Source organism: Cydia strobilella, chromosome 11 (genome assembly GCF_947568885.1).
Source record: "Cydia strobilella chromosome 11, ilCydStro3.1, whole genome shotgun sequence".
Lineage (NCBI taxonomy): Eukaryota > Metazoa > Arthropoda > Insecta > Lepidoptera > Tortricidae > Cydia > Cydia strobilella.
Genome location: NC_086051.1, coordinates 13,366,515 through 13,387,118, shown reverse-complemented (window position 1 = coordinate 13,387,118; position 20,604 = coordinate 13,366,515). Strand labels below are relative to the sequence as shown.

The 20,604-nt window shown below is 37.8% G+C and overlaps 2 protein-coding genes across 5 annotated transcripts in view; both read left to right on the top strand.

The window, feature by feature from the left end:
* The window catches only part of LOC134745600 (uncharacterized), a 190,396-nt gene extending 171,991 nt beyond the window's left edge, over positions 1–18,405 (top strand). The window contains exons 1-3 of one of the 3 annotated variants that reach the window (XM_063679682.1): positions 8,517–8,924; positions 9,584–13,928; positions 17,428–18,405. In XM_063679682.1, coding sequence (XP_063535752.1) covers positions 8,862–8,924; positions 9,584–13,928; positions 17,428–17,438 — 4,419 coding nt within the window. In that variant the 5' untranslated portion in view covers positions 8,517–8,861 and the 3' untranslated portion in view covers positions 17,439–18,405. Of the gene's footprint in view, positions 1–8,516; positions 8,925–9,583; positions 13,929–15,068; positions 16,247–17,427 lie in introns of those variants that run through there. The other 2 variants (XM_063679680.1, XM_063679681.1) reach the window with 2 other exon arrangements.
* Positions 18,406–19,591: 1,186 nt separating this feature from the next.
* Positions 19,592–20,604, top strand: part of LOC134745597 (supervillin-like) — a 247,688-nt gene continuing 246,675 nt past the window's right edge. The window contains exon 1 of one of the 2 annotated variants that reach the window (XM_063679671.1): positions 19,592–19,788. The gene's annotated coding sequence lies outside the window, so the exon portion shown is untranslated. The remainder of the gene's footprint in view (positions 19,789–20,604) is intronic. The other variant, XM_063679673.1, reaches the window with a different exon arrangement.

Below are 20,604 nucleotides of genomic sequence, written 5' to 3'. Positions count from 1 at the left end.
TTACTTCCACCACGAGTTGACACTTGACGTTTACGTCAGCGACTGCGTAAACTCGGTTGCAGTCCAACTCGCTCGCACTGATGTATTGGTGCGCCGGAGGGAATGCGATCTAGTTCATGCAGACGCTAACGTAAATGTCAAACGTCAACTCGTGTTAGCCGTGCAGGAGTGTTTCGAAACGTATGTACAGTCAGCAAAGCTTGGCACCCCTGCATACACATATGTATATGTGTATGCAGAATAGTTTTGCAGACTGTACATACATTTTCACTCTTTTCCTTAGTCTCTTTGAGTGCATCACTGTTGGGGCGTTGGGCAAAGAGCTATCTCCTTGATCTCCTCTTCTTAAGCGCGATGTTACATTTTGCTTCTATACCCATACTTACGTCACAAGTGTGATAATTAGTGATTTAAAAAAAAATTACCTAATTGTTAAATTACATTGTTGTTTCAGGTAAGCAAAATCAGAACGAGGATGTTGCCGTCAATCCATGTTGTTAAGTCTTTAACTAACACGAGTACCTATAGCAGCACTAATATAACCACTAATGCTTTGTACACCTTGACTTGACATGACATTTAAGTTTACCCTTATTCACTTTCCTCACTGGCTCAGTGACTCAAAAATACGGTTGCCATCCGTCCGGGTTTCCCCGGATTTGTCCTAGTTTAGAGGGCATCCGGGGAGCGTCCGGGCCGGGCTTCATTTGTAGTCCGGGTTTAAAAGTTTAAAGTCTTTGGCCGCCCGCGACACGACAAACCTGTTGACACGTCTAGGTTCTGAGCACTAATAAAATCCGGGGTTTTCACGCGTCTTGTCCTGGTTTCCCAATTTTAGAGATGGCAACCCTACCCAAGAAGGATCTTGGACTCTGACACGCCACTCTATGCCAGTTGGGTACTTTAAGGTCTTTTAGGGCTTCGTCAGACCAGCGGTATCTGGGACGCCAGGACGGACGTTTTCCACCCAGATGCTCCACTTACGCTCTTCTCACAGCTCGATTCTCTCCCATTGTCTCTCCAGGTGACCGAGCCAGCGGAGTCTTGGCTTTGATCTCGCCTATTATATTGAGCACCACAACCAGCGCTTCTAGCTACTCTTTCTACGCCTCCAACTTCTATCTTCATCTCTGATAGGTCCCAGAATTATATACTAGCATCTTGCGAGCGTCGGCGTTTAGTCAATAGGCTTGATGACAAATTTTCATTAATGTTATCAATCGATCAGTTTTTTTTTTAGGATCAAATGTCTATTACCCAGTCGAATGCTGATAGGAATCCTGCGGCGCTCCTGTACAAGGTGGAGTCGGCAGTCGTTGGTGGTTTTAGACGGTAGTCCCACTGGTTAGTCCGTCATCGCTCCTGGTTCCCCCGGGCCAGGTGGCATGCGTAAACGCATTTTCCCAACGTAAAAAAAGGATCAAATGTCTATATGAGACCCATACAAAAGTTAGAAATGATAGTCAAAGTCGTCGTACTTCACTCGCGAAGTCGCGAAACGTTCCTAACAAAACGATAAGTGTGACGTCAAGGTCACTGAGAGCCCATTTTAAAGTATGGACAAAACAAGTAAATTGCGTTTTTGTCAGTGAAATATTGCGTTTATGTATATAGTTGCCATACAATCTTTTTTTGGATAAAATGTGAGGAATCGAATGGTACCCTGACTTTTTTCCTTTTTGGAAGTTAAAAAAAAAAAACGTTGGCGCAACTGCACAACGACGCTATTTTCCGTAGCGCTGACTAGACGCCGACGCTCAAAAGAAGGTGGTGGGCCCTTATAAGTAACAGTCTGCACCTGTTAATAACTTTCAATCATTGTTCGCATGTCCTTAAATCATATTCATAAGCAGTTAACCTGAACTCCCTTCACCCAATAAACAACGCTATCACGGCACATAAATATAAATCACACCACAGCATCCACATCTCATTAAAGAATACTGGCAGAGTGTAGGGGAAATAACAGTAATCTATCTCACATTAACTGCCAACGACCCACTAGAGCCCGTCGCTCGCACTATAATATGCGAGTACGAGCGAGATGCGTAAAAAGTAACTTACGTTCTCGATAGCGTTTTTTTTCAGTGCCAAACTGGTGGTAGCCTCATAGGTGGGTTCTTTGTTAGTAAGCGCTTTTGGTTACATACGGTTGTTCCCGTGTTCTCGACTGCGCTCGTAGCTCGTGCTGGCAGTGAATATGTTAAAATAAAGCAAGGCATGAATAGGCATGAGGTATGAATGAGGTTCGACGTTCAAATCATTTCTACCAAGGGTCCGACTGACGGCCCGTTGATTGCTGATTTTTCCCATTGCCGGCGAGGAGTATTAAAAAAAATGCTTACTAAGCAAGTTATGTTATTGACATCGTTTGTTCGATTATTTCTTCTTGTTTATCGCCGGACAACTGCCTATAATAGACGCAAACCAAATTGACGACTGGGGTCATATCTCTATATCTCTCACCCTTACCTTCGACCACGCGAGCGTGAGTGAGTAAGTTGAGTGAGAAATTTTACGACTCCGGTCGTCAGCAGTTTAGTTTGCGTCTACTATAGTGACGATCGTCACTTGCATTTTACGCCTTGCCCGCGCACGTAGCTCTCTTTGAAAACTACTCTTTTTATATTTGCTCTGGTACAGGCGTTCAATCACGGATGAAAATAGATGAAAAACGAGCCGAGTATATTAGTCGTGAACCCTGCCACTCGGCCGAATCTCCCGTCGTTAGTACTAACTTTTAAGTGGCACAGATGGTTAAAAAGTGGACGGGGTTCCGTGTAATCGTTGCGAGCAATATGTAGGTTCATTTTTACAGTAAAGTTTATTTACATACAAGATATATACAGTGGTACTACTTAAACGAAATTAATAACTAGCTTAAATCTAAAATAGGCCCTTGAGGCATTTTTACAGTTAGCGACGGGGAATTCAAAATGTTATATGAAGCAGTGAGGAAAATGAACGGGCCAATCGCCGCCTATTTTATTCAAAACGGACAAACGGACTATCCTGGATGACGACAAAATGGACATCATGGTGAATTGGTTATGGACTTATGGATAATGATCTTGATCTGTCACTGTCAAAAGTGAGATTTCTTCAACCAGAAACGTCACGACACTGACAGATCAAATCCATATCAACTTCATTACAATTTGAATACGCCTCCAGAACTACTAATACCATATCTTCATTTTAGCTTTACACAATAGATTTTATTTACAATCCTCTACCGTAGAGGCTATGCGGATGACGCTGCTACATTGTGGCAGCAGGCTGAAGACTACGGTGTAGCGCTACGAGCGTAGCACTAGGTTTTACGAAAGAGACTGTAATTTTACCTTACGACCTCCCTCCGACTCAAGTTGAAACTCAACCAATTTAAAAATACACGTCACTTGCTAAAATTAATTTTAAATTTAATAAAACACTTTACCCTCTGATCCATATATTATGTCGCACTCCTAAACTGCTCAGCTACATCTTTAACCTATAAAAATGCGCAACATTACAAAATAATATCCACTGGTTCCACTTTAACAAGGTAGGATTACACTAAAACCCAGTAATTACTGTATTACGTCGACACATTACTAATAGCGGAATTGGCGCCACGCCAAGTCCTCGCCGTTAAAGAAAATCTGACTAACTGTTATCAGGCACGGAATGCCTGATTTATTTATTTAAAACGCTAAAAATATAGGAAACTGTTATTTTGGTAAGTTTTAATTTAGCTGACTAGAATGACGTAGGTGAGTTGTTGATGTAAAAAATGATTCTTTAGCGGTCGCTTTTGGAACATCTTTAGAGCGTTTTCACATTATCCGATCAGATATCGGATGTCGGATACGACGACCGTAAATAAGTAAAAAGTGTTAAAATTTATATGAATTTAATACCAAAATATTACTTTGCTAATCCGCGAAAAGATAACATGCTAGTCAATCAATGCTAAGTTGCTAACCCGTTACCCTACTTCCGTATTTTTTACATGCAATTAATGTTCCCACTTCCCACCCTCCCACCGCAAAAATAAATACGCAAAAAATATAACAAACCACCACCAAAAGAACAATAATCGACACGTGTTTCGGCTCTACGTGGCATCCTCAGGAGATGTTGACGATCTGACGCCGTGGCATTTCGTTGTGTGGAATTTAGACATTATGATGAACAGCTACGAAAAATCGACGTTTTCTTATATCGTTAAAGTATATTTTGACGGATGGGTAACTACGGAACTCTACACTGAGCATGACCCGACATGCTCTTGGCCGGTTCATTTTTATTTTTGATCAGCAGGTGACTTAACTTGCTTATTCTATACTAAAAATTTCAGTTATGATGAACAACTACGAAGAAACGACGTTTTCTTATGTCGTCTATTTTTCATCTCTTTGTTAACTTAAACACCCTGTAGCTTCTAAAGTATTGATCGTAGAGTAAAAATAAATATAACCTAATTTGTAGAAAGTTTTATGTAGAAACTTTTGTTCGAAGTAATTATAATGCTATTCGTACAGATATTCGAGATACGAGCAAAAATCTGAAAAAAAATACCGTCACGTGACTTCGTAGCATCGTCCCGATACATTTTTTCTTCTCATTTGGCGTTTGTCGCTTTACGATTGACATCTTGGCTAGGGCCTCAGGTGCCGAGTTTGTTTTTAGCTGTCAAAAGTTTGTATAGCTGTCATAACTAATTATATAGTCATCGAAACTAACCCACGTGATGGGGCCGACTGTGTACAACTGACTGCATAGTCATGTCACGAATGCGTCTGAAACGCTGGCTTATCAAGCACACTTTTTATAGCTTTAATGAGTTTATGGAGTACGAAATAAGTTCCTAAACATAGATTTAATTTATTTTAATTTTTATATTATTATGTAAAATGTTACATTTACATTAGCTACAATACAAATCATATTTTGTAAATAATTTATAATATTGTGACATTTAAAACGAACTATTATGAATAAATATATGAGTATGAGTATGAATATGAGTATAAATTATATTACTGATGGCAAAATTACATTGTTACTTCACATACACACACACCTAATAGACATCTCTCGGACTAATTTATCGGTATTTATTTCAGTACTAATACAAATAGGTTCGCCTATACAAAGGAACCCTAAAATAGTGTTTCAAAAGCGACACGTGCACTTGACTCATCTCGAGTTATATTCGGAGTAGCCTTTGATACTCCGTTTTCTTGAGTGATTGTAGGGACGGACATCTACTTAGCTTAAGGGCTATAGTGTGTTGGAGGAGCTAATGGTTTTATTCGATTGCTATGATTATCGTGTTTTTTTAATAATACTGCGTCGGTGGCAAACAAGGATACGGCCCGCCTGATGTTAAGCAGTCTCCGTAGCCTATGTACGCCTGCAACTCCAGAGGAGTAACATGCACGTTGCCGACCCTAACACTCCGCACCCTCGTTGAGCTCTGGCAACCTTACTCACCGGCAGGAACACAACACTATGAGTAGGGTCTAGTGTTATTTGGCTGCGGTTTTCTGTAAGGTGGAGGTACGCTAGGCCACCAGCGATTACAGTCAAAAATTATATTAAAAAATCAGATAGAAATTAAATTCTGTAAGCAATAAAATTTACTCCCGGAATATACACTTGATTCACTTTTATGAATGCAGTTTTACGTCATTATAAAAAAAATTGTTTATTTCGGACCAACATAATCTATAGATATTAAATTATGCCTTTACTGGGCGGCTTTCATGGCAGCTGAAAAGCACTAGTTTTAAGCATGAAACTTTTGAAGCGTTCCAAGTTGTTCTTGTCTTATGAAAACTTGAAGTATTTTGGTCTAGTATTTTTGTAAGCACTAACTTTCATGTAAATAAAGCTTGTTTTTTTATGGTATGTATTAATTATACAGAAAAAAGCAGAGAAAAAAGGAGTCTATCTCTATAGATTTGTAAAACATCAGTGTCCTGCTTAGCTTTGATAACCGCTTAGCATCAGGTGGTCCGTAAGTTTTTTTGTCCAATTTACAATCAAATTCCACAAATTGATATTAAACGTGACGTAATGCGGAAACAAAACCAGAAATCGTTTTTTTAGATTTCAATTTTCTAAGATGGAAACGAAATTCGAAATGCACTTTATACGAGAATATAGATTGGCTTAGAAAATGTCGAGAGCATTTCCTTGATACGTCAAGCGAAGATTGACCTTCGATCATAGACCACCTACAGACGCCGCTTCACAGAAAAAAAAAATTGCCGAACTCATTGAGTACTTCAAAAATTTACTGAACCTTAAAAATTTTGATCAACACCCTAAAACCGATTTTGTTGTTCACAAATCCCAATTTTTGTGTAAGTAGTAACAAAATATTTTGTTACTTTAATGCAAACATTTCTTTCGGTGTTTATGAAGAGTTCACGAAGGTCGCGAAGTTACCACACACACACTCTTTTAGTTTCCTGGCATTCAGTGGATGTGACGTGCTGACGTGGACGCAAAACTAGCGGTTGGGTTGAGAGTCTTTACAGATGATAGATCTAGGGGCTACACTACAATGTGTGATGACTGCAAGTTTTATTTTAGCTGCGGATGACTATATTTCTGAGGGACATATTAGTTATCTGATAGTTGTTAGAGGCGTCTCATGAAAGTTCGCATTTTTCTCATGCGGTGCCTTGTCGTGGCTTATAATATTTTCCGCGATTTGCACACAATACATACTCGTCTTATTGAGCCTACAAGTACTGAGTCCATTTGTGTAAGAAAGTATTAATACAAATCCTCTTTATTGCACAACCTAAAAATAAATATACAAAGAACACACATAATATACAAAGACATATGTAAACAAGAGGTCTATCGCTTAAGAGCTTGTAAATTTTTGTAACAATGTCCTAAATATAATATTTATTTATTATTTATTTCCCATCTATGGCGAGTAATCTGTTCGATACAGTCGGCAAATGCAGTACTCCTGTAAAAGCTTTCTCGCATTAACGTGCACCGCCATTAGCAGAAGTGCCACATTAGCTGTTATAGTTAGAGAACGATACTAACGATTCATTGAGAGATTTAGTCTCCGGCAAGCTGGGCCGAATTTCACCTTCCCATACAAACGGAGTTCCATCTCATTTTAAAACTACGTGTTGGATTGTAATAAAACTTTGCACATACAATGATATGGGGTGTATCTAGGTCTGAAATTAGTTTATACAGCAACAACCGAAATAGAGCAAAAACAAGTTTTGTATTCGCTGTATTTTTTTACTATGGTATCTGAAGCTGAACTAATTTCAGACCTAGATATACCTTATCCTATTGTAAGTACTAAGTTTCAGAGAAGTCAGAGCAATCTAGCTAGTCGTTTTTAAATGAGAGCGTAACTACGTTTGTGTGGAGAACCGAGCTTGCCGGGGACTCTTAAATAAAGTGGGAGAAAATACATTTATTTTACGACACTGCCTTGATTTAAAGATGTGGCTGAAGAATGGAGCGTAGGTGTTTTAAAGGGTGAAAACGCGTATTTGAAACCCCTGAGTGCGTAGCCAACATGCCAATCGTTTACGCTTCGTAGCGAACGATACGCAACTGTCACTGTCGCACTAATATGGAAGTGATAGAGAGACACAAATCGTTTCGTTGTCGTAGCGTTAGCGATTGTCACCTTGGCTAGGCACCCAGGAGCTTAAAGCGTCTATAGTCTGCAGATGACCTGTATGCTTGTTCACCATCGTCCTAGAAAAAAAAAACAGTTGTTAAGTCATAAATAAATTTTAGATACACTGCATTCCAATATGGATGTGTATAACAACTTGCAGTTGGATCGTCCTGTTTTGACCCGTTCATATAGGTAAATAAGATCTAGTTTTGAACATAATCCGTCGAAAACCATGTCGTAGATTTTATTATAATTAATAAAATGCACAGGTTAACGTTGTTTGTTCCTAAAATTTAGATTGCCTCAAAATGTTATCGTTTCTTTTAAACTTGTTATTGTTCGAAACGAAAATAAACGGGATGTAAATAACAAAGGGTAATAACTAATAATAAAATGTCAATGTTCTTTAATTGCTTACTCAGGTCAAGCTGCCAAGTCCTGTCACCAATAGACAAACAACTACTTACACCTCATTCATCTGTCAATGCACATAAAACATCCTTTACGATTTACTTACCTATTTAAAACTAAACACCCTGAATAAATCACCCTCTTATTTCAGTAAACATTACCAACCTCTATAAATTAGTTCAGCTGTAGATTCCATGCGTTCCCAACTGAGAATTGCATACAAAATAAAAATAAATAACCGCTCGTGAGTTTATAAATAATTAAGATTGTGGAGCCGATGCCCAATGGAGCCGTCCGTGTTATTATAGCTACGGAATATAGGATAACATGGATTTCACGCACCTTAAGCCACCGATTTACGCATTATAACCCCTATTCCATAGATATGAAGGTTGTTTTAATCTGATATAAGTATTGTACAGAATGCGAGACTGAAATAATGTCGAGATTTCACGAGTCGACGGGACGAGCGGAGCGAGACGCACGCGCACCCGGCGCGCGGAAAATGTCTTAAAATACTTACGCGTTTGTTTTTCTAACAAATCGAGTGTAGTATTTTGGTATAGGGACTAGTTATCGAACCTACTGAGGTTAATCAGTGTTAGTGATAGTGTTAAATTTAATAGCGGATTTCTAAAATGTGTCGCCAATGTGTCGCATAATGGTCAAAAATATAATTTTGTAAAAAACATGAGAAGCGAGAAGCGATGTGAAAATTTTGTTGTTTAGACTTATTTTAGTGTCGGGGGTTGTGAATTAATTTTGAATACAGTGTTATGTGAGAATTATGGTTGCCATGATTGAGGTAGCGGAACGACCGAATAACAACTTTTTCAGATCATTCCTGCCTGTGAGTTCTTTGATAACATTTTACAATAAGTCCAACTACATGTACTGTAGGTAAAAATCGTGATTTATGTTAACTTGTAGTCACCATACCCAATTTAAAAGTTAGCTGGCAAAAAAGGCGTAAACAAATCTGAATCTGACATTGGACTTTTAACCTCAGATATCCACGATAAACCAATGATATCGCATTTTAGGAAGTATACATAAATCACAATTATTAAATTCCATATTACTCCGCTTCAGAAACAAAGAAACTATTCATAAAATTCTTAAAATTGAATAGCAGCCAACACAACGCCCTTGACTAATTTATCTTCTAGACAGCTAGGCGAGTTTTTCGTTCGTACTTCGTAACAACTGTCGTTAGTTATGTAAATTATGTGTTATTTCCATAATACCATTTTATCGCTAGAGTTAGACCAAGATAAGTCTGCGACAATTTTTATAGCACACGCAGTGCAAGCGTTATTTTAAACGTCAAACTTCTATGAAATTATGGCGTATAAATAACACTTGGACTGCGTGTGCTATCAAAATCGTTGTCTTGATCTAACTCTATGAATTGGTTGAACTTTTCAGTGTAAATTTATTTAACCAAACTTTTTAGATATCTATTTAATTTTGATTTATTTTATTTATCCTATGCTTTTTGTTTTTCAGGCAGTCAACTCGCCTCCGGTGCCGCACCGAGACATCTCGGGGGCTTCCACGGCGGCGTACCGCCCCTACAACGGCGACCATGGAGCCCTACAGAACCAAGTTATCAGAGCTTCGCAGCCGGCTGACCCAGAACGCAAGAAAGACAAGAAGTGGTCCATCGGGAAGCTCTTCAGGCGAAAAAAGAAGGATGAAGAAAGCGGATCTTCATCAGAAAGCGAAGAGGGCGGCAGTTTGCGCTCCACGTCTAAGAGGAAATCTAATAAAAAGAAGAAAAGGACTCCTGCTGTCAATAACTTCGACCATATAGTTATAAGAGAAACCAGGCGGGCCCAGAGCTTAGCTAAACCTAACGATCGTGATTTCACTGACGATGGAGTGCTTTCCGACCCATCCGCTGGCTTCATAAACTACAGGCCCAAAACTAGAGAAGTTCAAGCGTCAAAGGAGTCGCTGAGCTTAAGGGATGACGTTTCCACCAGGTCTGGAAGAGTCGGTCCAGAACCTACGATGAGAAAGACGAGGAAAGGCCGTCTAAAAGCCCGAGTTGAAGCGTTGCGAAACAGCATGAGAGGGGAATCGAGCAGCGACGAAGAATCCTTGAAGTCGTCGAATTCATCTTCTATGGTCCGATTCAGGAGCGACGACTCATTGATGCGTTCACGTGACAGTTCGCTGAATAAGAGGTCACGAAGCGCTCGAAACGAACGCTACATTAAAAGACTCTCGAGAGACGAAGAGAACCAGCTCAACAAGGAAGCCGAACTGCTGCAGCAGGGATACACGAAAGCTGAAGTAGAAATGCTTACACGAACCCCCACAAGCCAAAGCAGTGGTTACGGCACCTGCAAACGAGAACAAAATAATCAAAATCCTGAACTTGGCAACGATTTAACCCGACGACCAATCAAATCCGAGTCAATATCTTCATTTCCATCAACTCAAAGTTACCCTTCATCAATTAATTTTAATGCCAAAATTAACAACGAACATATTAACTATTCCATACCGTTTCAAGGTAACTTTGTCAAAGAACCGCTTTACGCTAATAATAACAGGGGAAAATCTGTGCCACGCCCTGATGAAAAAGCAGATAAAGTCATGTACGTTAAATTTCCTCTAGGAAATGTTACAAATATTAAAAGAGATGAACGAGCCCCACCAGTGCCACCCCCTCGAGATATGCATAGAAAAGTCGCAACCCCTATATCGATGTACTATGAAAACCATTCAGTAGTATCCGATAGGATGGGCAGCAATCAAAACATTACGCACGGCGTACCTAACAACGACTTCGAACGAGTAATGAGACGGAGTCAAGAGAGAACGATTAATCATGGGCCTAATGGACTACGTCGACCGATATCAAACTCTGAAGATCACCTTGCTATACAAAACAACGAATACTTGCAACATCTGTATCAGAAAACTGAGCAGCCCAGAAGGCCAGCATCAGTTTCCGCTGAACCTAATCACTATGGAATTTATGCTTTTACACCACCATGGAGAAATAAAATCGAGCAACCCAATGTAGTTAAACCCGAACCAGTCCAATCCAGGAATGATTTCCTCTACTATGCTGACCACAGTCCTAGATCTCGTAGACCTATAAGCATCAAAACTAGTCAAAACGGCTACGAAAATCAATATCTTAGCGATTCGCAAACATCAGTTAATGTCGCTGAAAGTATTTATCGTAGACCGAGAAACGCTTCTGAATTTTGGAAGAAATTAGACGATGCCGAAAGGCAGAAAAAACAACAGAACATATATGCCAACTCTAGAAGCAACAGTGAGCATGTCAGGAATACACCTAGAATACACCATTATTCAGAGGGAAGTAATAGTATACCGAGTCATATAGAGAATATTGACATGCAAAATAAGAATAGGGCAACAAGCGTTGATCAGTCACGAGATGTTATAGATGGTGCCAAAATGTGGAAAGCAACGACCGAGTATAAGAGGTCGCTCACCGTTGAACCGCCTAAAGCGGTCACTTCCCCGACCTCTAAAACACACGTTCGTCATAAATCTGACACCTTTGTGACTAACAGCTATCAAATACCTTCAGACGACGATAAGAGTTCAGAACGTCGCAAATCAACGAACCTTGATGATGCTCTCAACGAACTTGAGGCAATTTACAATAGCTTAGGATTAGGAGACGAAGACCTGCTTGACAGGGCTGAAAGACGAGAGTCAATGACTCCGAAATACACTGATCACTTCAATGACTGGAATGGAAACGATGACGAGGTCCAGTTGAGAAGTCAACCATCAACGCCGCTTCGGCGGATATCAAGGAGATCAACACTGCCCGATAAATTACAAGACGATATGGCATTCCGTAGAATGAATTCATTCTCTAAAGAAAAACCAAATTTGAAGGAAGCACAAGCACAGATCAGTTACATGCTCGCTTCGCCAGTGTATGTACCTTATGCCTCAGACGACGAAAGATATTCGGGGCGGGACGAACCAGATATTGTCCATGACGACGTTGTTTACAGAAATATAAAACAAACTAACAACCGTTTGAAAACTCTTGAACCACAACCACCTTTTGGGATTCCTCTGGGACCAGTATCCCCTGCTCCTCAAAGTGACTATCTACATGCGACGCCTGAAAGTAAGGGACGCTCACGATTTATTCCTAGGAGATCACCGGATCTTGTGTCAGATGATTTAGCATACAGAAGTTTAAGGAAAGATGCTAGACATTCATCGTTGTTTAACGGAGAGGATTATGGTCACATAAATAACAATCACAGTTACAACGAGTATCCTTATACTAAAGAATCTGCAGCTAATCTTAAAAAGAAACGAGCAGTTAGGTCTCTTTCAGCTAACATTTTTACTATGATTCAAAAAGAAATCGACGACGCGCTTAATATGAGCAATGTGGCAACGTTGCAAAAAACTCATAGCAACAGTGACGTCATGAGGCGCTTGCGGGACACTTTCGAAAACAACGACAACGAGCCAGAGCACTATCCTCGAAATAAGGTAAAGCAAAGGCATAATACTGTTGGTCTCTTCGTCAATAACTCGCACTCGCCAAATCATCATTTCGCAAAAGACGACTCATGCATTCATAGTGACGATAAATACCTCCCCAAACCTGCATCTTGTGATAAGTCCAAAAGTTCATCCCCATCAAATCGATCACCACAAGCTTCTAAGCGGTCGTCTAAAGACGAATTTCAGCAGGTCCTCACTATGCTCGCACAAGAAGCAATGGACACTAGTAATAAGTTAGGCGTAGCTTTAGCGGAACTAGATAGAAATAGGAATAATAACACGGAGAAAAGGCTAGATATAAATACCAGAATATCAGACAGTAGGTCACATTTCTTGAATGGCCTAACCAGTGATTCTTATGATAATTCTCAACCAGAAATAAAATTAGTCAACGTACACTCTGAGGTTGTGAGTGAACCCACTAACAGGCATGTGAAGTCTGATACCGAACAAACTAAAGGCCAAAAAACTGAAGACAGCCTTCTTGCAATATCAGATCAGTTAAACAGAGTAGAAGATCAACTTAAGCACAGCCATGAGAAAGAGTTGAATTTTGATGACGAAAGGCTTTCAAGTTATATCGATAAAACTGAAGAACCATTAAAGGCCCAAGAAACCACAGTTATGACTCCAGAGAAGAAGCTGGTACCAGATGTTTTTCCATTAACAGTGCAGAATGACTCTATTAAAGTTGAATTAAAGAATCAGAACGATTTTGACTATAATAATGAGAGAAAATTAACTAAACCTAAACTGAAATCAACCAATCCCTTTTTGAATTCAGATGAAAAATTACAAGAAATAAATGAAATAAATGCCTTCAAGGAATTAAAAGACGGCATTTCTGATTTGATTGCTGGAATATCGCAAGTTAATGACAAGTTATTTGTTCCTAAATTACCAAAAGATGACGATAGCAATAAACATAAAGTAACGGGTATAACTGAGGCTAGTAAGCAACTGAGCCAAGTGACTCAAGAAGTGCCAAAATCAGTACCTAATAGAGCATCTGTTAATTTATCAATTTACGAAGACGATTTAGAAGTAAAGAAAGATGCCGCCGATTCGGCTGAATACAATTCATCCGAAGAGTTGGCGACAATTTTCAATTTAGATGGGAATCTAAAACTGCACAGTGTTGATCAAAAGGAACCTGAGAAAGTGAGAGATGAGCTAAGCTCACCAAAACTAGTTCAGACTATGAATCAGCAACTAGGGCGGTTGTCCGTAGATCGGATAGACGAGCCAGCGAGCCAAGACCTGCCATCTAACGTAGTACCGTGGCGAGCAAAGAGGCAAAACAATTCACAAAGCGAATCACGAGGTATGTGGCCCATTATCATGCATGGTGTCTGGTTTTCATTTTAACCATCGCTTTTTCTGTCTCATATTAGACGTAACTTTCGCAAGCACCATACTAGCGGCCATAACAAGCGGAGTAATAAAACCGCTAAATAAATTTGGCATGATATTTTGATGATAATCGTGTAGGTCACACTAAACGAAACGACGCAATCACGAAATGACGGCTTTACAGAATCTTCTTTCGTTCAAATGAGCAGTTATTTTTCCAACTTATTCTGGTTAGTCTTATACTAAAATTCTGTATAACCACTCAACTGTAGCCCAAGACCAACTATTATCTAAAAGTTCAAGCCGTATATAATTAAATATTACCCATGTCTATTTGGTTTTGTCTGGGTTTTTGAACTCCATTCAAACAAATATTTAGCCATAGAACTACTGCTTACATACAAATAATAGTTCCACCTAAACGAAGTTATTCAAATTAATTTTGGACCATATTTGGAAGCTTTTGGCCTATAGTTGAGTGATCTTAGCGTTCGTCGAGTGTAACCTACAATTATCTATAAGTAAATCCAAAACTATCCAAACACAAATTTCATTCGATAGCGTGACATAACGTACCGACGCGTTTGTGTTAATAGTAATTTTGTATGAGATTTTGAGTTTCCAAAACGCCCCACTTGGCGCGCTGTTCAAAATGCCATACATAAATAGACATACGCAAACGCGAAAGCTCGACAAGTTACGCTATCGAATGAAATTCACACTAGGGGTCTGACACATTGTGTTTGCTAAGGTCAAAGTCAAAAGTATTGGTTCTTGCAAAAGTGTGGGCCTATACGTGTATGTATGCACACCGCTTTTTCTAAACGCACCGTCGATGCGCATTTGTATCGTTAGAAGCTTGAAGCGCATGAGGATGAACCGCGCGTCGAGTCGCGTAAAGAAAACTCGCTGTACATACATAGAGACCCCACACCAGCATTTACAGTGCGACGGCGTCTAGTCAACTCTATTGCTGCTGCCCGACGCAACGTTGGCGCAACTGCCATTGCCATTTTCCATAGGCGCCAACGCTCAAGACGCTAGTGTGGGGTGTTAAGCCCTATCCCCGCACCAATTTGTTTGATTTTTCTAAGCCCCTCTGTTTTGGCAGGCGACGCGCAGAAGCGCGATTGGCACGATGGCACGTTGATGTTAGCTTGTACCTACACGCTGATGATATCTCAGCACCTGGCCGAGCTGGACTGGCTGACGTTGCTGGGCTTGCTGCTCGCCGTCGTCACTATCATCGCTATGCTAATTATTTAATGTTGGGGGATATTGTAAACCTTATTTTTGATTATGACGGGCACAATGTTTTTTGAAATTTTTTATCAATTCAGCAAGCGATAGGTACTATAAATGTTTAAATTAAAGGAACAATTTAAAACTGTACCGCTTCGGGCAAGACAACTTCGCGATTTTTTGGAACAACGGTCCAATCGCTTTTACCCTCCAGTAGGTTACCTGCAGCAACCAGCAGTAACTGAGCTACATAAGCTTACTCAGCGTGCCTTAGCGAGGCGCATAGCGACATCGTCCATCAAAATCCTTGCCCGAGATGGTAAATTGTTCCATTTTTCCCTTATCTAATTTTTTTTACATGTTATCCCTAACAGTACCGAAAAACATTGACATTGAATAATTTAGGAGATACATTTGAGGTTTGAAAAAATCTAAGTTTACTAGCAGTACAGTTCGAGAGAGTGATGTCAAAGAAAGAGTTGAGGTGTGAATGTTTTGACAAAACGATAGACGTGTCTAAACGATGCATTTTGGCCCTAAGTACATCAATTTATTTTTTTTGAAAATTACAAAAAAATATTAGCTATGCATATAAATTATTTTTCTAGCAATTAATTGCTATTTAAAAGCTAGTAGTAATACAACAACGCTAGCTAGTTTTAAAACATTTTTACAATATCCCCGTAACATATACCTAACAATTACGAAATGCTTTAGTTTAAGATATAGAGCTGTAATCAAAAACCAACACAATATTTATGAATATGAACATCACGCAAATATTATAAAAAATCATTAGATGCATTTAACCAAGCGACGCTTTAAAATATAACGCCGAGCAAAACTTTTTTTAAGTGTTTTTAACGACAAATTAACCAAACAACTGACTTTTCAATTTGTTCGTGATATCATGAAACATTTATTCATATTAATACAGACATACATACACATCCATTTACATATTATTATAATATAACAAAACAAATGATGATAGTTTAAAACATATTTAGATACTACCTAAAATTTTAATGTCAGAATTTTAAATTGAATCAAGAATAAAATTGCGTGATTTTCTTTTAATTTTAAACATATTTATTCATCAAACATATATAATATATCAGTTCACCTGTTATGTTATTTTTTCTAGCTATAGCTACTTAGTATTTTAGCTGTGATGTCTTTTACTTATTATTAATGAATGTATCTGTGAATTTTATGTGTTAATTTTAGTTTTACTTAACTACCTAATATAGGTACCTAAATCTTTAATCAATACTACGTTAGTTTTAATTTTGGCTTTTAGTGTTTTAGAGCATGTATTTTGCATGGATTTTTGAGGTAACATAATTTATGTTATTATTTTAAATTGCTCGACAGTGGTTAAGAGTTCTTATAACTAAGAATAAAAGCAATATCAGTTTAACCCTTTCACCGCCAAAGACGTCAAATGATGCGCGCGGCTACAGCCCAATGTGCCAATATTAACCTTCCGACAAGGTTCCAGAACTTCCAGATGGCGCGCTGCGCACCTCTACCACACATGTCACTTAAATAAGATTATTAAATTTAAAAAGATGTTTACTCTTGACCACTTTCGTTTAGGAAAATTCTTACAATGGATCAACCTGTTCAACAACGTATAAACACTGATTTACGTAATGAAAGAAGAGTTGTGCAGATATTTTTGAGCTGACTGTACCTACATTTTTACTTGTCAAGAAAAATAAAACCAATCCCAGTCTAAGCTGTTACACTTACAACACAATAAAATTACGATACTTATTTTGTGCACAATCACAATCAATAGTTCCCATTTAAAAATATTAGCTACGATAGAGACAAGTAACTATAAAGACTGGCTAGTATTTCCACAGATTAATAAATGGTATTTCTCCATTTATAGGAGTATGTCTCCATTGTTATTGATAGCACGACTCAAGAATGTCAGAGGCCCTACCGCGAAAAACGTAAATCGAAAGTTTTTTACCTGCCTCTCTGTCGCTCGAATTTTCAAAAGCAATAGAGAGGCAGATAACGAAATTTCGATTTTCGCGGAAGGCCCTCAAGAGCTTTGGAGTCATCTATATCAATGATGAGGCACGCGTTAAGGAGATTAACAGTCGTATTTATTAGTTACTTTGTATACTTACTTGCCTACGACATAATCCGAACTGGGTTGTAGTTGACGTTACAAGCGAGTTTTCTATAACTTTGTGGTCTATTTCTAGGTGAAAACTGATGCCTGCGAGAACTCTGCCAACTGCTTACGTATAAGATAATATAGACTCCTTTGGCACATACATATAGTTTGTAAGAAACACGAGATTCCGTACCAAAATGTAAAGTTTAATTTTAATTGTTTGTTACCTTAACATTTTGTATTTTATTGAAGCTTATTTTGTACAGATATACGAGTATTAGGAGATATCGCTGCTTAAATTGCAAAGAACAAAAATGTGTATTATATGGATGTACTTGACAGTCTGAAGATGCTAAAGTTATACACTTAATTTTGAAATGAATAATTTAATGTTTTCATTGAATTTATGGTACCTACCCTTTTTTGAACTATCAGGTAAAATTATTTGAGGATTGTCCTTTTTAAATGGATAAAATGTACCTGTAACTTACAGATTCCTACGTAACTAGGTAACTATGACTTATGCTCTTAGCATTGATACTTACCTACCATTTTGTTAACGATTTCCCTACATTATATTATTAGTTGAATTATTCTAGTTAAATGTTACTACAAACTCGCGATAAATATAGGTACGGAGATCTCGCTACCAGTCCGACTAGCACTTCGGTATATCAATTCTTTATGACTGTATGAGGTAAATAAATAATATATACTTCTAGTCTCCGTAAATACTGTCACATTACCGATGATGCGTTCTATTTGGTTCTATTTTACAATAGAGGTATGCAAAGGATTTCGGCCTGGTTGAGCAACGCCATCTATGGGATTAGGAGTAACACTACTATATAGTATGGACATGGAGTATGGATATTGACAGTATTTATTATTTATTTGTCTCTATATATGCATACGATAATGTCGATGTTTTGTAATTATTTCTGTCATCTATCCTATTAAGTGACATTTTAATCTATCTTTGTATGTAGAGGCTTCCAGTTATTTTTAAGAAGAGCGTTATTTATATGAGAGAGTTATAAGTTGAATAAAAGTTTCAGTTTTATTATTGAGTTGTTTTATTCCGATTTTCCAATCCTCCTAAGTTCGAACTTAAGTTTGGTTTTTGAATTTGGAACCTTGTCTTCTTTAATATTAGTTAAAAAACAAAATTTTGGAATAAAGCCTTTATAAGGGCCCCTGGGACTCAGGAGGTTAATCTCTATCTCTAGAAATTAAGTAGGTACTTAGTAGGTATTCATAAGCAATAAGATACTGAGTACTAACATAAGAACCTACCACAGTAACTCAGTAATCTCATATCGAAATATGTAGGTTGGTATATTTTCGCAAACGTCGCTTTATTCTTCTAATTATAGATTTTTTTATGAAATAGGAGGCAAACGAGCAGACGGATCACCTGATGGTAAGCGATTCCTCAACACCAGAGGGGTTGTAAGATACTTACAAGTATAAGTGAAGTGAATTGATAATTTTCATGTTATATTATAATTGCTAACTCAGGGTACACATTACATATATAAAGGGTTCATAATAGATAATAGGTATACAGTTTAGTTTAGTTTACAATAAAAGTAATAAGAAAAAGTAACAATTAGGTCCTAAAGAAATTCCAAAAATTAAGATGATAAGCACGCCATCTAGGAGCTGTTGATATAAAATTTTGGCTTGCGCGCCACCTATTAATTGACGCCGATATTAGTTTCATTGTCGTAAAGCACAATCTTTGAGGTTTATATGGTAGCCAACTAAACCTCTTAGAATCCAATAGATGGCGCTGACGGTATGATTTATAAAATGTCGAGAACCATTATGCTTGTATTTTATGGTAGAGGTAAAGAGGTTACTCTATACTCCATGCTTGTATTTGATGATGATGATTAATAATTAATCAATAAATTATAAATCAGCCTTTGTAAGTGCCACAACAAATAGTAATTTTATATTAAAATGTTTTACAAATTATAGTTTGTCAAAGGACTGTCTCATTTCAAACATAGACAGAGAGAATCATACTATCTTTGTCTTACACTAGTATTAGCACCCAAAAGAAAGGGATGAGTATAATTTTCCTGGTTGTTACTGACTGACAAATTGGTTTGACCAACTATAATTTACTTTAATATTTATTTTTATAGCAACACAAACCTGCCTCTTCACAGCTATTGCAACACCAAAATAACTGTCATGCGGTGTCGTATTGTAAGATTTGTAGAATCGAGCGTGTTGTGAATATTTTGCAAACAAATTGTTGATTATTTTTGAATTAGTTCATATTTTTGGGTTTGTGATACCTCGTTGTTGTGGGATTTGTAGTGATTAGATTTTTACCAATGTTAATATATTGTATCAACGTGCGTTTGTTGCATACCATTTAAAACATCAGCCTACTTTGTTCGAGTTGACCTGCTATACCTGTGATTTTAAAAAGGTAACGGTTTATTTATTTATGATTTGCAATAAAAATTCTAGAATATAATTATGATGGACGCTTTACCAAGCAAGCTTATCTCGTAGTGCGTACTTTACTGGTATCGCCTTATGTACCATTTTCGTATAAATTTTACCAGATGAATCTGTTGACTGTGTGATACTGAATCTATCAGTTTTGTCCAATACTGACTCAACATCCTGTAAAATAGATTTTAGTTTGCCGGTTGATAAAGTTGACTATTGAATAGATGCGATTTCAGTGATTTCTTGAAGTTTTATGACCTTTTAATGCTTCAAAACAACAATGACTGCGAGATATAATAACATGCAGACTTAATCAGATAAAAGTCTTATAACCATAAAATAAACTCTAGGGAGATATATTTTTAAGAATGAATTCTCTTTGTCATCAATGTGTCATGTCTTTGTCATGAAAATGTTTTATTATGGCTAATAACTTGCTTGACTTGTGTTTAATATTTAAAAAAAAAACAAGCGAAACTTTAACTCCTTGTAAAGTAGTCAACATAGTATTTAACCCTTTAATGGGCCAGATTTAAACAAATCACACGATTTAAGCCTCATTGCCTGTTTAAAACCCTCAATATACTACATAAGAAAAAATGCTATAGAGGCTGGCCATTTTTGCCATATAATGCCAGTGTGCCTTATAATGGGTTGGTTAACATATTATATTAACAACATAGGATCAAAAACTTCCTTTGCTAGTGGTGTTCCTTAGCAATCTTAGTATTTTTGTATACATTGTTAATTATATATGAAGGGTACACGGAAAGAACATGTCTAGTCACTT